The sequence below is a fragment of the Hyperoodon ampullatus genome (assembly GCF_949752795.1).
Source record: "Hyperoodon ampullatus genome assembly, chromosome: 9".
Classification (NCBI taxonomy): Eukaryota; Metazoa; Chordata; class Mammalia; order Artiodactyla; family Ziphiidae; genus Hyperoodon; species Hyperoodon ampullatus.
Genome location: NC_136922.1, coordinates 47,590,416 through 47,610,978, shown reverse-complemented (window position 1 = coordinate 47,610,978; position 20,563 = coordinate 47,590,416). Strand labels below are relative to the sequence as shown.

The following is a 20,563-nucleotide window of genomic DNA, read 5'->3' as shown; positions in this document are numbered from 1 at the left end:
GAACAAGAAGAGAAGCAGGCTAAGGACAAATCTCAGAAAAATTGAGTTTAATGTTAAGGGGTAAACAGAGAAAGAAAAAACCTAAAAGCAATTGAGAAAGAATGCTCAGAAGAAGGACAAGGAGAGAGACGACTTGCAAAATCAGAAATAAGCAGCGGCACGGTGATACATGCAAAAGAGAGATTAGGTAAGAATATGGCAATAAAGATTTGGCAATTAAAGAGTTGTTGGTGACTTTTCCAGCTGAGCTTCAGGGGCATATTGGAGGCAGCAGCCTGACTTCAGAGGGTTTCCCAGGGGAACAGAAGTGAGGAAACAGTGAGAGCCAGAGGGAGATGGAGAGAAGGAGAGTGAGGGTGCATGTGTGGTTGTGAGGGGCAGAGACAGCAGAGACTGGCCTGTGGAATAACTTTGTTATGTAAACATAGAGATAGGACAGTAGCAAAAGGCACATGTGAACTAAGAGAGGGTTTGGGAATTTTTGAGATGGGAGAGGCTGAAGCCTATTTCCTGACTCTACGGAAAGAGTCAGAAGTGTCGTCAGGAAAGGGTACCACAGGGAAGGAAGATCCTGGTCTTGGAAGAGGCAGAAGGGAGTGGCCTCAGAACACAGTAGGGGACAAACAGGTGTCACATCAGAGTTGAGGACAGAGCCCATGGTCAGGTCTGAGGATGAAGGGACACATCCAATTCCATTATCAAGGCAGAACCTGCCTAAGGCTCCGGTTCTCAAAGAAATTGCCAGTGGAACCCTGGCTTCAGAAGTGGCCCTCTTTAGATGGATCTTGAGATGGAGTAAGAACACATAAGGATTATGGGGCATTGAGAGTAAGAGATGGAAGAGATGAAAAAAACGAAAATGGAGATGGAGATCTTTGAGCAGCTTGTGTGATAATGAAAGGAGGGGAGAAATGCGGCCAGTGGAATGGGGACCAGGGATAGGGTCTCACTAAAAGAGAGGATGGACAAAGAGAGGGCAGGACAGCCAGCAAAGTCAGCCTGCTGTGTTAGTTTTCTGTAATTTACATCTATACAGAACATCCATTTCTTCCATAGAAATGAGGAACCGGCATGCTCGGCTTAAGGCTGGCATTGGACTCTACATCAGGACCATATTAAATAGAAGGAGGGGACTCTGAGCTCCCCCTTGGCCTCCACCATGCCTCTCCACCTCATGCAGGAGCTACTCAGAGGGACTCTTGCCACACCAGCTTGGCTGTCACCTTCACTGTGTTGCTGTGGAATCACTCCTCATAGGAATCCCACAGCCTCCTTTCTACAGAGAGAAAAAAATCTCTGCTGCCAGTTATCTAAGTTATTTGCAATCTGGGGACAATTTTTCATAACACAAAAAAGGACCTTTATGGAAAGGGTAGACAGGGCTTCTTTCCTTTCTGCTCTTTCAAGGGGGAAAGAAATCTGTAATACTGTTACAAGAAACTGGCTTCAGTGAATAAACACTCTTTGCATTGACATTAATTATGAATACATTTAGAATGACAAGAAGTGACTTCATATATGAAATCCATATACTTATTTGCCTAATGGGCCATTACTGGATATAGCCACTTGGTCTGATTAAATGATGTTTACTTGATTTAATTGCCCTCTTCCCATTTATATCTGGGAAATCTTTCCCCAACTGGCCACGCCCAGAAAGAATAAAGGAACATCAAGTACCAACATTGTTAGTCCCATAAAAGATAAGGATATGGGCTTCTCTGGTGGCGCAGTGGTTGAGAGTCTGCCTGCCGATGCAGGGGACACGGGTTCGTGCCCCGGTCCGGGAAGATCCCGCATGCCACGGAGCGGCTGGGCCCGTGAGCCATGGCCGCTGGGCCTGCGCGTCCGGAGCCCGTGCTCCGCAACGGGAGAGGCCACAACAGTGAGAGGCCTGCGTACCACAAAAAAAAAAAAAAAAAAAAAAAAGATAAGGATATTTTTATGTATACAATCTTGTTAATGATGGTATAGTTGATATCTTTCACCGAAGGAAATCTTCAGATTTCTTTTTCTAACAGTTGGTATAGCCTTGGTTTGGTCCATAAGTATTTATTGAGCATCTACTGTGTGCAAGACGAAGCACAGTTTTAGGACCTGAGAGACGCAAAGTTTAATTAGATACAGATGTCCTCAAGGAATTTAAATCCATTAGGAAAGTTAAGGTACATACAAAAATAAGTATTAACAATGTTAAAATGTGATAAATTCCAGAAGAAAGTATAAACTATCCTGAGATTTCAGGAAAGAGGCAGAATAGAATGGATGTACACATTTAGCTTCTCAAGACTGGCCTGAAAAGGCAACAGAGCTGGGATTGCCAAAGCGTTATGAATTTAGTGGAACCTGGGAAATCCTTCTGCTTTCCATATTTCCCAATACATCTGTTTGTTGATGTATAGTGTACATCATGTTCATTCCACAACTAGATAAAATAGTTCAAATGCATGTCCTTCTTGACTTAAATCAACCCATTAGCTTAGATTTCTCACAAAAGTGTAATAACTGATATCAGATTTTCCCCTAAAAACAGATTTTGATAGAAAGGAGAGGAAGAAGGAGTACAGAGCTAGGTGTCTTAAGGAGTGATAGAAGAGACAACAGAGAGGAAACAGAGACACAAAAAGGGAAACAGGGCTTCTGAGATTGTTTATTTATTTTGCAGTATTGCCTAGGGTAGGCTTGGGAACCATCTGAGGATTGAAAGGTTTTGACAGATTCATGTTACTTTAGGTGTTTTGATACTATAATTATACTTTTAGATAAAGGTGGGTGTGCATGCACAGATACATACCTATGTTTTTGTATTTATGTGTGTGTATACATTACATATACATATGACCGATCTAAAATGTGAATATAAATGCATAGATGTTTGTTCAGACTAAATATCTATTAGGATCGTTCACTTTTAAAAATTCACTCTTCGGTGCTTGTGCAGAGAGAGACGGGGTGAGAAGGTGTAGAGACAAGAGGGACTATCCAAGTTCAGGTTCATTACAAGCTCCCACTATCTCAGTCAGAGGGCCCCTACGGAGATCCAACTGATACCCACCCTGTGATTCTTGGTGTTACAAATCTAAACTATTTTGGATGTCCTCTTCTTATGCCCCCCCGCCCCCGCCAGCTACTAGAATGCCTCCTCTGTCATAACCTGTTAACATCACTTTTCTCTCAGGGCATCTAACTTCCTGCGTCATGACACCAGAGGCACAGGCTCTTGTCTCATTCTGTGCCGTTGCCTTGGATGTCCCTCAGCCACCTCCACTTTGGTACAAAATAAGCCCATTATTTTCCTTCAGAGAACCCTACCCTGCCTCCTATATTCTCCATCTCAGTGGATGGTGTTTCAGTTCACCCCATCTCCAAGCTAGAGATACAACCGTCCTTCCCAAACCCTTTCCCTAACCTCCAATCCATTCAGTCATTAAATCCTGTTCATTCTACCCCAGAAATGGCTTTCCAATCCATGTGTCCCTTTATTCCAATGGCTCCTGCCTTAGTTTAAGGACTCATTATCTCTCACCTGGACCATTACTCCTCTTATCCCACCTCCAGTCTCCTCTCCCCCTCCTCCTCTTTCATAGTGCAACCAAATGTGACCATACGACCCTTGCTTTTAAGACTCTCCTGCTTTCTCCTGGTTGCCTGGCCTATGGATGAAGTTCAAGCTCCTTAGCTTGACACATGGAGCCACTTATAATTAGTCCTCTAATTATTTGTCCAGTTTTAACTCTCGCCCTTCTGCCAGATACACCTTCAGCTCCAGTTAGATTGAACTTGTCCTCATTTCTTAAAATGCCATTCCCTTTGGATTTCCCCTTTGCCCCCACATGTTGCCTTTTCTTGGAAATATGCTTCCCCCTACTCTTGCCTTCAAAAACACTTACTTAGTCTTAAAACTCAGCTCAACACCACCTCCTCTGTAAAGCTTCCATTACTCTGCCCTGAACTTAACTGTACCGTATCTTGAGCTTCATCCGTAGCTCTGCTAAAGTTCTTAATACCTCTTGTACTTATCCATTCACTGAGAGACCATGGACTTCTCCTGGGCAGGAACTGTGTCCTAAGAGCCACCCCTGAGCACTGCAGTAAATGATCAATACATGCCACTGGAATTCATTATGAGGAGAGCTCCGTTTAGGCACCACTTGCTGGATGAAACCTGAGTTTGCTCTTGTGTAGGAAGTTTTTAGAAAGGGACATGGGTTGACTAAGGGAAGAACAAAGGGGTAACTCACACAAGCAGGAGTAGATGGACTGTGTACATTACTGTCTGTAACTGACTTTAAAATACCGAGTAAAACCCAGAGTTGGCAAATCCCCATGGGCCAAATCTGAGTCTTCACCTGTTTTGGGAAATAAGTTTTATCTGAACACAGCCATGTTTATTCATTGAAGTACTGGCTATGGCTGCTTTTGCATTTCAAAGGCAGAGTTGAGTCATGGCAACAGAGATCCAATGGCCTGCAAAACCCAGAATCTTTACTATATGGCCCTTTACAGAAAGGGTTTGTTGACCCCCTGATATAGACCATGTGATATAAATGCGTGTGTTAATTTCAATCTACAATCCAGGGGCAGTCTGTTGCCCTAATTGGAATGTCTCATCTCGAAGTCAGTTCGTATTTAATCAAATAGAAATATATTAGAGGCCTTTCTGTCCCTTTTTGAACATAATATAAAAATCTTGTGAGTCCTGTAATCTGTCCCCATAGGAATGGCATCCTAGGCCTGACTCCTGAATGGTTCTGCATCCACCTCCTGATATGGAGGTTTCTCAGGGCCTTAGTCCAACTATACAGTTAGCTGAATCCTGATGCTTGAATACTGTTGCACTGGCTCAAAATGAATCTTTCATGTCTATGAAGACTTCATAAAAGGACAGCACAGGGACTTCACTGAGCTTACAAAATAGGGACACTGCTGTGTGCCTGCTTGCTAGACGATGTCCATACATGCAGTGAACATCAGTCCACAGCTGCTTTAGTTGTAACTTGGTGGGGAAGAGACTACAACACTCACTTACCAGTAACTATGAGAGGCTCTCCAGTTTTCACCTAAAAGAAACTAACAGTTGCTTGTGACCTGATCGGCTGAAGTCAGTTCCCAGAAGCTTGCTCTAAGGATGATCACATTTGTCTCAATACATTCAGGAGGTAGTTCTTTCATGCACAGGTGATTGGGGAGCCCTGAAACGAAGCACCCACCTTGTGTGATATGCATGCATGGTTTCCCTCCCTGTCCCCACTCTGGGCACAGGCGGGGGAAGCTAAATGAACAAGAGCGTGGATTGGAAGCTGGGAGAGTGCAGGCTGAGCATGTGTGCACTTGGAAGAAACTTGAGAGGGTGCAAAGTGGGGAGTGGATACCCAGACAGATGAGGGAGAATTGTGACCCCATACAGAAAGATCTGCCAGTGTGGCAAGATTCAAATAGTATAGTATTAATTGATTCAAATGGTATTAATTGATTCAAATAGTAGTGTTAATCTGTTCTAATGTACACGATTACTTTTGGTGGTGGCACGGATATAACATAAAAATATTATTTGTAACATTTAATAAATAATTATAAAATATGGAAATATTAAAAAATCTCATATTCAAGCTCATAAGCCCCAGAGCTATTTCAGAGCTAGAAATCTGGAGACAAAAGCCTGCTATTTAGAGCCAAGGACCTGAAAATATCCATACCTCAGTTGATTCTCGACAGCGTGGGGCAAGATTGTCTTTGATGTAAAACAGACTGAATACACGATTTTAGGCTCACAAATTAAGCAAGACAGTTACTTACAGACTCAGAAATTTCTTTCTGGGGTTCTGGAGCGGATTCAGTGAGTTCTTCCCCCGATATCCCAAATCCAGGTTGAAGCAGTGGTGAACCCAAAATATGAGAGGTAGGATTCAAAATCCTCACAACTTTTTTAAAACAATTTTTGCTTCAGGGTATCTATCTTTTAAAAGAGAAGTAGAAAAGGGAACAGGAGGAGCAATGAAACATCACTCAAAATCTGTTTAAAGAGACCTTTTGGGGGCTTCCCTGGTGGCGCAGTGGTTGGGAGTCCGCCAGCCGATGCAGGGGACACGGGTTCGTGCCCCAGTCTGGGAAGATCCCACATGCCGTGGAGCAGCTGGGCCCGTGAGCCATGGCCGCTGAGCCTGTGCGTCCGGAGCCTGTGCTCCGCAACGGGAGAGGCCACAACAGGGAGAGGCCCGCGTTAAAAAAAAAAAAAAAAGAGAGACCTTTTGCACTCTCCTTAAAAGTAAACAGACACTTCCCCATCACTTGAAGTCAACCACTAGGGGAACGAAGTTTTAGCGCATTTTTACCTCATCTGTAAGAGGCCATCTAAAATAATTTAATTATTTAATTTAATTTAATAATATTCGATGGCCCAAATAGGCAAAAGAATGACTTAAATGCTTGTTATCCGAAGTGTCTGTCTGTTATCTGCGAACTACTCTGTGGAAGGGGCAAGTCTAACCCATAATAAGTTTAACAGGCAGTTACCTCTGGTTTTGGGAATTGCAAAAAGCCAGCCAGTCCAAAAATATACCCCTCATTGCCTAGAACAAATTAGTAACTCCTTTGATTAAGATGATATAGCTCTTCAATTATTAAAATATAACGTGTCTCTGAAATGTGTAATATTGCTGGCCGTTCTAACACATTAACAGCCCAGTGAGATTGAATAGACCAGTCACCCAATAGGGTGTTAAGGAAATGGGACCCCAGGTTAGAAAGGTCTGGAGAAAGAGGGAAAGTGGGAAGGTTCTGAGCGTGGTCTGCTCTCCTTAGGGCCAGACGTGCTGGTACCTGGAGTAGGCTGGGAACAGCAGGAGGCCTTGTCAGGCCCTGCTCCCAGATGAGTGGAGAAGGAAGGATGGTGTCAAACTGAGGCCTGCAAACACATTAAGTATAAATTTTACTTATTTCACAAGCTTTCTGGGTGTGGGCCCTGCCAGAATGTGTTATCAGTTTCCAGAGAACTGGAGTGTTTCATTGTAAAGTGATGTTGGTCGGTGAGTCAGTGTCTTAGCAGGGCTCGTCAGGAAATGTCAGTTCACGTGAAGGGTAAAGCAACATAGGGAAAGCCATCAGATCAGCACTGAGTGTATGAGGAATATTCAACATGTTGTTCTTTAAGATAAACTCCTGACGTCAACTTGTTTACTCTTCATTATCTCTTTTCATAGGAACAGAGAATAGAGAATAGAAGAAAATAATCCCAGTTACCGTGTCTCTCATCTCTTTAGATTACCATCCCTGTTTTCCACTCATTCTGCACTTCTTAATTCATTTTGATTCTATGATAACTGTAGAATCAAAATGAATTATTTTCTGTCTTGAGTTATTCTATGATAACCATAGAATCAAAATGAGTTATTTTCTGTCTTGCTGCTGGCTTGCTCCATCTCTTATCCAAGTTAGGTAACTTTTAGAACATGAACTAATCTTAGCAATGCCCCCAAATCCTGTCCTTTCTTTTTAGTCCTTGAATTGCAGCTACCCGAGTTAAACAACTCCAAGGCCAACTCAGCACTTACTACAAATGAGTAAAGACAAGGGATTGTACTCCCTGAATGAAATACTAAACGTCTTTGTCTTCCAGAGTTTCTGTGTTACAATTTAATGCCAGTATACACCTCATTAGCCTCCTGATTTTCATTTTTGGTCAGGATAATCCTGTGATGTGGTACTTGGAAGGACAGTGTGAATTCCTTTCCTCTGGAGCTGAGTCTTACCTTGAAGGGTAACAAAGTCATCAAATAGATTAAACGTGCTCCCTGTCTGGGTCGGTAGCAATTAGATTCATTTCTTTGTGGAACATCTCGAAGTTGGGGTCATTTCTCTTCACCACCCCAATCACAAATATTTCCACATCGATGTCACTGGCATCCTTCACCACCTCTGTCAGATTCTTTTCATCTCGCATATCTGTCTGCTCATCAGTGATGACCAAGGCCACCTTCTTCACACCCAGCCTTGCGGCTTCGAACATGCGGTTGGCGGCATGGAGAGCTGTGACTGTGTAGGTGCTTTCTCCCGGATATTGCATGTTGTCCACGGCCCGCTTGAGGTCATCCTTGCTGGAGAACTGCGTCAAATGATCCACCTCCTCTACCTTATGGCCATAGTTGATTACGCCTACGTGGACCATAGCAAGGTCCAGCGCAACTCTGTCAGTCAGAGTCTTCACAAAGTCTTTGATAATCGGAAAGTTCTCCGGTCCCACACTTTCTGAGCTGTCAGTCACAAACAGCAGCTCTAGCGGTGCCTCTCTGCATTTACACCCACAACCTGAAACACAAATATTGACATAGAAACACAGCAGGGTTGAAAATTAAAACATCACTAATTGATATCAGATGGGTGGGGGGAGGGGGAGAGGGGCAAGCATGAACCTAAGACTAGATTGTAACCTTCCTTTTCTGTGACCGTGAACACAGCTGACGATTGTCTCCCTTCTGGTTTCTATACCTGACTTTTTAAAAAAAATGATATATCGCAAAAAAAAAACAAAACCTCCCCCACAAAAAAACACAAAATGCTGTAGAGGATAAAACAATAAACAGCTAGCCAATTTCTAAGATTAAAAAATAAAATAGTATTTTTAAAAGATTTGGCATCCCTGTGTATGCCTTCCCGATTCCATTTCCCTTCTCCATAAGAGATAACCACCATCCTAAATTTGCCCTTTATCATCTGACCATTTGTATTTAATCGGAATCTAAATGCTAATATTTCAGTCTTCAACCATATCCTTATGTGAAAATGAATACTTGCTCATTGGCGTGGCCAATAGGTAAAGTAATGGGATGAAACATTTTAATTGTGGGGGGAAAGATTCAGGTCTTTAACTGGACCCAAGAGTAGCGGCCCCTAGCTACTCTGGTTTATGTCCCCAGTCACGCCCTTAGTGACCACTAAAGTGGCTCCCATCTTATCAAGGAGGCCAGCAGTCCATCCATACTGTGAAACTGTTTCAGGGAAATGATCTCAGAACACTGGTCAATAAACAACTTCTATTTAGGGTTTATCATTCAAAGCAGTTGCCAGAGTTCCTTGGCAATAAAAATTATCAGGGTTCCACTGATGTATTCATATCCACATGTTGCCCAGCAGCCCTGCCACGATAAATCATCAGGAAACTGGCTGCTATTTTACAGCGCTTCTAGAACTCAGAAGCAATGTCTAAATCGGCCTGTCACCATAGAGAGTCCCAGGCTGCTTCTTAAGGTCTGGAAGTCTTTTGGGGGACAAGTCAGTTCTGGGGTTCTCTGTATGGAAGGATAATGATATTCCTGCCTCTGTCCGTTTTAAACACAGAAGTTACCTTCATTATCCATTAATTGCTTGCCTTTTGGCTAGTCTTTTTGCTTTACTTCCTTGTTCTGGTAACTCTGTTTTAAGTCTATTTCGCCATAGAAGCATTTAGATAGAGTTGTGACCCAAGATGACCTCTGGACTCGGTCCTTTTGCCTCTGAAGTGGCAGGCACTCTAGACGTAGGGCTCAAAACTCAATGTAGAAAGACTTTTTGCTTCAGGAAAAACACAGACATTGTCATCACCAGCTAGGCTGGAGTCAAACACCAGTTAGGCCCCTGTAGTCGTGCTTCCTTTGTTGTTCTTTCCTTCTCAGGCTCAGGTAAATGTCACTGAATACAAATGAGCTCTGTGCTAACAAAAGGCCTGGCTGCCCACAGACCCAACTATCTTCACGCCTCTTAACTACCCTGGGAAAATGACTTCTTTTCTTAAATCAGGATTCCCACATCCCCTCACACGGCTTCCTTTCAGTTTCCCACTGAAACTGAAAATGAGCTCGAAACTTTCCCACGAGCTCTACAGTAGACATATCCTGGGTGAGTACATTATCTTGACAACACAGAACATAGTGGGGTTGGTACTTTAAAGTGATGGGTTTTTTCTTGGTCATCAAATCTTACCACATATTTCAAAAATAAGCTTGATGATTTCTTCTTTCTGGAGGAAAAGAGGAAAATATTAATTGTGTGACCATATTTTTTCCTATAGTCATGAAAGGTATGTCTTATTATAATCAGCATTGGGCTATTTGACTTAATCCTTCCACTGCAAATAAAATACATAGCACAGGGGCTTCCCTGGTGGCGCAGTGGTTAAGAATCCACCTGCCAATGCAGGGGACACGGGTTCGAGCTCTGGTCCGGGAAGATCCCACATGCTGTGGAGCAGCTAAGCCCGTACTCCACAACTACTAAGCCTGTGCTCTAGAGCCCACGAGCCACAACTACTGAGCCCAGGAGCCACAACTACTGAAGCCCGCACGCCTAGAGCTCATGCTCTGCAACAAGAGAAGCCACCGCAATGAGAAGCCTGTGCACCACAATGAAGAGTAGCCCCCGCTCACCACAACTAGAGCAAGCCCGTGCGCAGCAACGAAGACCCAACACAGCCAAAAATAAATAAATAAAAAATACATAGCACAGAGGTTAAAAGTTGCCTATAATATATCAGAATTGAAATGCGTTTGAGCTGTGAAATGTAATAACTCAGATTGGAGTTCAAATTGCAGCTCCAGTATTTATCAGCTGTGTGACCTTGGGCATGAAGTGACCTAACAGTGTCTGTGTCTCAGGGATGTTGTGGGATTAAATGAGGTAACACGCACACAGGGTCTGGCCCCACAAAAGATGTACTACCTACAGTCGGCCCTCCATAGCCATGGGTTCTGCATCCATAATACGGAGGGCTGACTGTACTGCGCCATTTTATATGCGGGACTTGAGCATCCACGGATTTTGGTACCTACTGGGTTGGGCATGGTGGGCGTGTCTGGGAACCAATCCCCTGCAGACTCCGAGGAAAATAATGGTGTGGGCAATGCATGCTTTCAGTTACATGGTTTAACCCACATGTGCTGACAAACCAGGACAAGCACCAGGGCCAAAAGGGATCTCATCCAATGCTGTATTCCCTCCTTTTTTTCTGTACCAATCCCCAAATTTGCAAGTCTTCTCTCCAGTTTCCTAATACGCTCACTTGGGCTCTTCCATGAAACCTCCCTGGGTTCCTGGATGCTCCTTGCAGGTCCCGCTGCTCACCAGCTCCATCAGAAGGGCCTGAGATGAACTGGGTACTAGGAATCAATCTGCCAACATCCTGCCCTGCATGGCATGTTTACAAATGCCATGGGATGAGACTGGAGAAGTCAGGATTCTACATCTGCCAAAGACAAGAAGCTGACAGGGATGATTAACTTAACAGATGAGAGAAGCGGAAGCCCAGAAAATCTGAACTGGAAAGAGCAGTGGACCTGTTCTAAGAAGATATAATGTAACAGTTGCAAAAGTAAAGTTTTAAAGGAGAAAACCTATAATGACAGAAGTGAGGTGAAGGTGACATAGACGGTAACATGGCTTAACAGAAGCATGTACAGAGAATATTCAGGGCATTTTAATTTAATTTCTTTTTCTGTAAATTGAGTAAAAGCCAATGATTTCAAGTGGCTATACAAAAAGAACTCCCAATGTGAGATTTTAAAAATTATATGAAATGAAAGAGTCAACAGTTATCTTTTTTTTTTTTTAGGCTTTGTCATGCTTTTCCACATTTAGAGAGAGATTTCATAAATCTGAAACTAGAGTATGTCTGGAAAGGGGAAATGTCTATTAATATATTTATATTATCTAGGAAGGGGAAACGTTATGTATTTAATATACTTGTGTTTAATTTTTTACAAGTGGAGAAAATACTTTTCACTAAGTATTATGATTATAGTTTTTCACTTAACATTATGTAGTAATTAATTTCCCATATTATTAAGTATTCTGAAAAACTTGATTACTGAAGTCAGATGCATGGCCATTTTAAGGTTCTTGATGCAGAGTGCCTTACAATCCTCCAGAAAAGTTGTAGTAACGGACGCCTCTAACAACAGTATATAAGAAAACCCATTTTGTTTTAGAGACACAACACTGGTTATTATTATTATTATATAATCTTTGCCACTTGATAGAGCAAAATATCTCATTGTTTTAAATTACACTTACTATTTGTGAGGCTGAATTTTATATGTATGTTTCCAAGTTGTATTCTCTTATGCACAGTCTTTGTCCTTTGTCCCCAGGTCTAATATGCTTTAAGTAGTCATGTGTGTGTGTGTGTGTGTGTGTGTGTGTGTGTGTGTGTAAATCTTTTCCTTGTATTCTTTGCTTTTAAGTCACTGGAATAGTTTCACCCTTTCCATTAAAATTGCTGAATGACCACGTTGGCTACTCAGTGCCAATGATGAAGGCAACAAGTTTATACCCCTTCAAAGGACTCATGTTTACATGAGTCTAGTAAGAAGTAGGCAAATAAATAAATACTTTTGTAAGTACTATTCTATTGGCTTGGAGCTAAGGAACCACGCTGGTCTGCCGGGAATACCAGGGATGGGAGAGAGGGTGTGGGCCTGTGGTCTAGGGAGGTTAGGCAGACTCTGACCTGGGTGGGGTGGGGAGAGGAGGAGAAAGAGCTTTTCAGGCAGAGGATGGAACACACAAAGTGCAGTGCACTGGAGTACTTGATTAAACTTGTGACTCAGGGAATGTGACTGAAAGAATGACAGGAAATGTGAAAGACAGATGGACTTTAGAAAGCCTTTGTGTCATGCTGAAGAGCGTGGACTTATCCTGAGCACTGAGAAGAGACATGGTCCGTAGCAGAGAAGAAAGGTGATTGTGGCAGCCAGTGGAGGGGTCTGAGGTTCCTATATAGCTCAGGCAAAGAAGATAACACTAGAAAGCCGTGGTGGTATTGATGGATGGGAAGGAATGACCCGGAGGAACATTTCAAAAGGAGATGAAGGGGGTTGGTGAGTAATTGGAAGGAAGGATGAGGGAAAGGAGTCTAGGAGGCAAATGATAACAGTGCCGCTCTTTGAGATAAGGAGGAATAGAACAGGGGCATGTTGAAGCTAATGAAGATCACTGGTTCAGCTTGATTCTGGCTGGGTTTGAGGCACCTGTGGGACACCCAGCTGGCGATGTCCAGTAGGCAGTAGGATGTGAGGCCTGGTGCTCAGGAGAGGGGTTCAAGCTGGATGCAGATTTCAGAAATGTCAGTGTACAGTTGGCTGTTGAAACAGGGATGGCAGACGAGATTGCGTGAAGCAGAGCTTCTCTGCCTCTTTTAGCTCCTCCCTACCCCCTTTTGTCAAGCATATTGTTTTCTATATTTATAATATAAAAAGATTTTTTCATTCTCCATACAACTTTACTGTAATATTAACTTAGCCTTTTCAAACTGTACATCCCCCTGACTTTGATAGCTGTCCCTCCCTGAGGGTTTGAAGACTGGGAAGAAAAGACTGAGGGCAGACACTGGGAAACACTGACATTTAAGGGACACACGGAGAAACAGTCTTTCTGAAGCAATTTGGTGTGAATGATTAAAAACTTGAACTTCATCAATGGTATTTGCCTCTGAAAAGAGGACTTTGTTAGTCTGGACTGAATGTGCCACTGAGAGTGTTTGGGAATATATTTGATCAGGGAGAGAATGGGGGTGGGGAGAGGAAAGATGCCTTCCAAGAACAGCCTTCATGGGGGAGCAGCCGGGATTTGGCATCAGACAAGCCAGCTTTGGCTCTAACGGCTCTGTTACTTGTTATTGAGGTGTTTTGGGGCGTATCGTTCAAGCTTTCTGCGTGACTTGGCGTGCCTTCATCTGGAGGGAAGACACTACTACCTACCTCATGGGCTGTCATGTGGATTCATGTGGGTTCTGGGTGAGAGGCGGCTGCGGCTTGTATCCTGTCCCCTTCTCCCTGCACCCTCTCCCCACCGGCCCTGTGCTGCACCGGGCCTTAGCCAGCACTTATGAGGTGAATCCAAGCTCCGTCCCATCCCCCCAGATGCCTGCCCCTTGGCCACCTCGTGCATACAGGCCAGTGCTCTCAGCTTCCAAACTTGGGGCCATTTGGGGCAATTCTGAGATCCTGTGTATCCAGAGTGCAGTACAGAGGGGGGCGTGCGCTCAGGGTGGTCACTCCTCACCTGGGGGAAGGGGTGTAACTGGAGAAGGACTAGAAGTCCAGGGGTGCAGAGTGGGGGCCGTACTTTACATGGGCCCCCCAGGCACCCTGCAGTACTGGGTCAGGGTGGTATTCATATGAAGGAGCCTGTCACATATTAGAATCTCATTTAATGCTGACCTTGGCTTTCTAAATGCTACAAAAAGGGAAGAGTGAAGGAAAAGAGAATTTGCATCAAGCCATACCTGATTTTGTCTGCTCTGGACCCACATATCACTTCTATCACAGCATTTATCAAACTATAGGTGAACATCCTTTGCTTGTCTTTCTCTCCCGTTAGGCTGTGAGCTCCTTGAGTCCAGAGACAGAGTCTCTTCCTCTCAACTATTCTCCCAGTGCCTGTCTTAGACCCTGACCCAGGGTAGGTGCCCAATAAACGTTGGTGAAGTGAATGAACAACTGCATGGATGAAGGAAACCAGTTCCCCTCTCCATGTTGGGACAGGAGGGAGGGTACAAACCTATGGGAAACATTCCTCTGGGCATTTTACATATACCCTCCTCTGCTACTTTAGGGAGAAATTGCTGCATATATAGCTGCTTCATCCTCCATAGGCATCTGGGGAGGGTCTGACTTCTGGTGGGGAACAACAAAGAGAAAAAGGCAGATGGGCCATAAAACCATGCACAGTTCTGTTTGTCACATGTCTAGCTCTCGCCTTCACCACTTGAACTCCCACCCCTGGGTTTTCCTGGCACTATACATAAGGTCAACATCCCCAGACCATGACCCACCAAAGAATCAAAAAGGGAAAAAGCCTACTTAGTGCTCTGTGGTGACCTAAATGGGAAGGAAATCCAAAAAAGAGGGGATATATGTGTACATATGGCTGATTCACTTTGCTGTACAGTAGAAACTAACACAACATTGTAAAACAACTATACCCCAATTAAAAAAAGGGGGGGAGAAGAGAAGGTCCCTATTTCTCCTCAACTCCAGGAGATGTAGTGTCTCAAAGTTAGAAAGGAAGACATAGACTTTGCTATAGAAATTCTAGAACTTTCCCATCCTGTGGGACTTTCAGGGGTCAGCTTTTTGTTTGTAGTGGTGCAAACAAAAGAGAACAAAAGAGAGAAGAACAGGGAAAGTTTGTACATCATCACAAATATTTGTTGAATAGGTGAGTCAGTACATAAAAGTAATCCCAATTTTGTGATTGCTGTTCTTCTCAGAGCACTTCTTAAAGGAACTAGTTCAGGAAAAAAGAGCCCCCGTGCTGAAATGTGAAGGATCATGTACAATAAAGAGTCCCTTGCTCATCTGGCTTCTTTTAAACAGTTCATCTCCTTGTTAACCTTTCTACCGGGGGGTGGGCAGTTATATCTCTACCACAAGGCTGGATAAGGGCGCTGGGTGTTATGTCTCCCTCACATTCGGGTTCAATTACCTCCTGCATCTATGTCAGCACTAATTCTGTGTCAAAAGAAGTCACTTCTAAAGCTAAAACACAAATGCAATCATTTTGTGAGCACAAACCCCTCAATTACCCTCCAGGATTGATACTCACTGTCAGTCCTCGGTCTCCTCTTGGTCCGTGTAAGCCCTACTTAGTGGAAGAAGAGTAACAGTCAATGTAGGTTGGAAGAAGTTACTGTATACAATTACCATAAGATGTTAAAAATCACTTCTTGCCTGTTTTCCTTGGGGTCCGGGATCTCCAATTTCCCCTTTATCCCCTTTCTTTCCCACATTGCCCCGTTCTCCATGCTCTCCCTTTATAATACGATGAAAAGATAAGCTTAGAATGTGAATATTAACACCAAATAAGATGAACCCTAAAGTTTTATTTCTTTGCAGCTGTGGTACCTCTTGAAGACCTGTGGTTCTTGTTGATATGAATATACTATATGAAAAAAATGGGGGGGCATTTTATTTACATCCCCCCAGGTACCATAATCTAATTCATGATGAACTCGGGACCTCAAGGTGAGGAGACCATGAGATGCCATCCGATTAGCTCACTGCCTTTAGGAACTTCAACTGTTATACAGGTTAACACCTGAGTTATCTGGTATCTTCTACATGGTACGTTGTAAGGATTTATTCCTTATCAGCTGGCTTTTGAGTTTGAAGAAAATGAGATTTCATAAAGTAAACCTGTTTGTAGTTAGGAAAAGAAATGCATAAGGATTCACTCTGAAATGGATTTTTTCCTCTGAGCTTTGTAAGGAGAAGAGTGTCAAGTGCATGAGAGCTCTTCCAGAGTTCAAGTTAAGCTACTGAGATCCTAAACCTAAGCATTTCTCTTAGGTCCTGAAATACTTACCTTCCTGCCAGGGAGGCCATGGCCTGTCATGCCCTTTGGCCCTGGGAAGCCTTGAGGTCCTTGCTCCCCCTGCACTCAATATGTGAAAGGGATGCTCCTGTTAATTTCCCAAGATATTTCTCAGAATATACTTTCGGTCTGATATACATCTGCACTTTCAAAACTGCATTATAGCATTATCTAAATTTGGGGGGAAATACACATATAAGTCAGATGGGCTCAATACTTTGCTAGTAAAAATTTAACTACTTATCTGGGGTGGAAGTGAGGGAGTTGGTTTATAGCATTTGTCTGTTTCTGTGGTGTAAATACTTCCGCCTTTGCCAATTTCAAACTGTGAACTTGACATCAACCGGTTCACAAGTAACAAGCAGCTGTTATTGATATTTCAGTCATGATATTACTGGTAATTTTTATAATCTTCTTTACATTTTCTATATTTTTGATATGTTGAAAGCATGTATTATCTTAATAATGGAGTACAAGAGGATTTAACAGCATCTCTCCCCAATTAATGCCAAGGAGTGTTTTTATAATTCACCGTACACTCTTTGTTCCATACCTGATCATTTGTAGCAACGTAAATCCATTTATCTAAATTCAATACCTCCTAAATTTGGAAAATAAAAATATTTTCCTTTCAGTACTTGTTTTTAACTTTCCCCATCATATCTTAACATTATCTGCTGTTCCTGTACCCCCATCTTCAAAACCGCACAGGTTTAAAAGGTTTTCATGATGTTGAACATGAAACAGGAATAACCACTAACAAGTATACAAAAGTCATAGCACTGATGCTGTTTGGATCAGCAGCCCCTACTTTAGATCATTATTAGCAATGAGTCCTTGGCGAAGGTTTGAAGGACCATGGGCTCCTGGGATTTGATTTGCTTACCTTTAGCATCTTTCTCAAAGGTATCCTGACCATGCCCACTAGAATCACTGGTATGCTCAATAAAAACCTGAGACCAACTTAATGAGAATCAAAGATGGAGGTAGGGGTATAATATGCATTTTGCCATAGGCTTGCAAAGGCTCGAGATCCAAGGCTCCAGAAGGCAGGATGGGCTTTAGAAGGTCACTGCTGGAAAGTGCCACAGAGGGTTGCTTGGAGACCATTGTAACTTCAAATATCAGCATTCCTGAACCCCTTGTCGTAGCTCATTGGCTTTCAAGCTTTTTAAAAACAGAACCGTTTCTTTTTAAAAGTGTTATAGTGAAATATTTCAGACACAAAATTTTATATGGAAAAAGACAAACACTGATATAACACCATATTAAAAACTTAAATAGTACAGATACCATTGAAATCCCCAATGTACCTAATCCCCTTCCCTGAAGGAGAGAGGAAACCTGTCTCCGAAATTGATATGCAACACTCATATCTACGTTTTTATGCTTTAACTACACATGTGTATATTCTAAAACAGTGCACAATATTGTTTTTTATATTTAAACTTCAAATACTCGATACATTTATGCATCTAATTTGTATTTTAAGTCTCAACACTATCTATTTGAAATTTATCTGTGTACATATATGTAGTTCTAGTTTGTTAATTTTCTCTGCTCTACAGCATTCCATTAAATAACTAGACTACATTATTCTAGTGATGGGCATTTAGATTGTTTCCAGTATTTCCCTATTACAAATAATGCTTCAGCAAATAGTCTTGTATATATCTTTGCACACATCCCTAGGAGAGAACTCTTTCATTGTAACAAATCTTATACAGTAAAGTACAAAAAAAATGAATATAAGTGGAGATTCTCTTGTTGGTAAATGAAGTGCTCAGTTCTTCCTGCATCCATCCCTGTCCCCTAGCCAAGCTGGCTTGGCTAAACTCTGAGGCCCTTTTCATTTCTGTCATGTAGTATTTCTAAATGGACGGCAGGTAGGGAGGTGTAGTTTTGCTTCCTCATTTATTTATTTATTTATTTATTTATTTATTTTTTTGCGGTATGCGGGCTTCTCACTGTTGTGGCCTCTCCCGTTGCGGAGCACAGGCTCCGGACGCACAGGCTCCGGACGCACGGGCTCAGCGGCCATGGCTCACAGGCCCAGCCGCTCCGCGGCATGTGGGATCTTCCCGGACCGGGGCATGAACCCGTGTCCCCTGCATCGGCAGGCGGACTCTCAACCACTGTGCCACCAGGGAAGCCCCTGCTTCCTCATTTAAACTCTAGAGGTCTCATAGCAAGTTCTTTACTGTGGTCAGATTGCAGAGAACTCCTTTACTGAATGTCTTTTTCACCCTGTTAACACTTGAGCGAAACACAACGCTCTAGCACAGAGGGCTCATAGTGAATATTTATACAGTGATGTGCACAGATGTCTCAGGTCTATCCAAGGAGACTCTCCCCTGAAGAAGGAGTGCCCCTTAGGTGCTTAGCTGGTTAAAGGAGACAGGCCGGGATCATTGGTCTGCTTTATTCACTTTACAGAATAGTTCCCAGGAAACCTGGAGCCCCAGAAACTTGGATAGGGATTAGAGCCAGTTAAGTAAGCCCCAAACAGTAAAGCAACACTCTGATTCCAAGCTGGAGATTCAAGCAGGACAAAGTAGAGGAGAAAAATCTGTTCTGTTTCTAAAGATTACACTGCCAACACAGGCGTAATGAAGAGGAATAGGTGGGAATATATGGATAACACAGCCCAACCTCATTACACTTACTGGAAAACATGCTCTACCAAGAGTGATCTGCAGCCTCATCTTGAATATGAAAAATAGAAAGGTCTGTCTACATACGGACTAGCCTGTCATACAGATTAGGTAGCCAGCCCACAGAGTGAGATGAAGGACATGGGGAAGATTCCTGCCTGAGATGCTTCCATTCTCTGTTCTCATTAAAAAGAAAATTAAAAAACAAAAATTACAAGGAAGGTATCCTCTGAAGAAAGATGTATCAGTAAATGACACTTCGGCATAAATTAGCCATCTCAGATTTTTTGTGGAGGGGAATAAGGACATCTTCATTCAACCAGGTCCCTGGTTGAAAGGTGGTTTGGGGTTGTCAAGGCTATGCTTGAGAGCACGGGTACCTCGGGGTCAGGAGGGTTCCTAGCCAGGTGTCGGGGAGATTAAAGGTTCTTGGGAGAAATCTGTAGCTGGCTTTGTTCCAACCCCAAAGGACACAATAGTGTGAAAAACAAAGGGGCTGGGACTATGGTGTGATGGTGAATTATCACTGGGGATTATATATTTAGAAAAAGTGGGTTCAGAAAGAACTTGATACCTTTCTGACAATTATTCAGAATACTTATTTATTTTACAACCTTTTAGATTCCCACAGCAGCTAATCTAGAGCATGTTCAATAAATGTTTATGACTGACTAGGTGCTTTTGAGAAATGACACAATTTTCTTGTGAAGTTAAAAGCTACTGTGGCTTCATTGCCATGCCCTGGGGGTGGGGGGAAAGCCTCAGAATAGCCAATTATCATGTTAGAATCAGCTCCATGTTCAGGAATTTATTTTGCATTACTTCATAATATAGATATTTTATGTATAATTGTTAACATTGTACTTATTCCAGGCAGCTGGGTTTCCCTATAATAAAGGCTTTTTTTTTTTTTCTTTTTAATCACCAGTTTCCCTTCAAGATACTTGAAGGCTTCTTAAGTAGACTATCTGGCTGAAAGCCTTTAGCACGTAAGTCCATGCCTTGGCTTGGCAGAGGTGAATACTATCCAATCAGATTTTTTTTCCTTGCAAGTCTCAGGAAAATGATAGCAATGATTTCAAGATGGGTCAGAAGCCACTGCACAAAAGAAGCTGTCTATCTGAAGATATATAATTAAGTCCACATTTCAAACCCAGCTTCTTAACCACTATATCTCAGTCTTAGATCTTTTCTGCTAAAGTTGTGATCATTTTAATTTTGCAGATGATTGCTTATTCTCTGGGAGAGAGAGTTCTAAGGGTAATGCACAACTACCTGAATATTTTAATAGATTTGTGTGGCGTTCATATTACCGGTATGTCAGGAAACAACAGTGTTTCTTTCCAAATGTTTTCTCAGTAAGGTGCTATGAGGAAAAAAATCAAATTCATAGATGAGCCAAAAAATATAAAATGGATGTCTGGCTTCTTCTTAGGACGTAGAAAACGAGGCTGCTTTTATTCTTACAACCTCACCAAAGTTGCTAACTAATCTATGAAATCGCAACTTTCCTTGAATCTACCATAGAGCTATGGTTGCAGAGCCACCAGCTTACACAAAATCTAAGG

The 20,563-nt window shown here is 42.6% G+C and overlaps 1 protein-coding gene across 1 annotated transcript in view; it reads right to left on the bottom strand.

Annotated features, from left to right (window-relative positions):
* COL28A1 (collagen type XXVIII alpha 1 chain) overlaps nt 1-20,563 on the bottom strand; it is a gene marked incomplete at both ends in the record, with an annotated part of 144,417 nt that overhangs the window by 6,498 nt on the left and 117,356 nt on the right. The window contains 9 exon segments of the mRNA XM_079711823.1: nt 5,797-5,896; nt 5,898-5,926; nt 5,930-5,952; nt 7,749-7,779; nt 7,781-8,304; nt 9,955-9,991; nt 15,574-15,609; nt 15,699-15,779; nt 16,333-16,401. Of these exon segments, the coding sequence (XP_079567949.1) occupies nt 5,797-5,896; nt 5,898-5,926; nt 5,930-5,952; nt 7,749-7,779; nt 7,781-8,304; nt 9,955-9,991; nt 15,574-15,609; nt 15,699-15,779; nt 16,333-16,401 (930 nt within the window).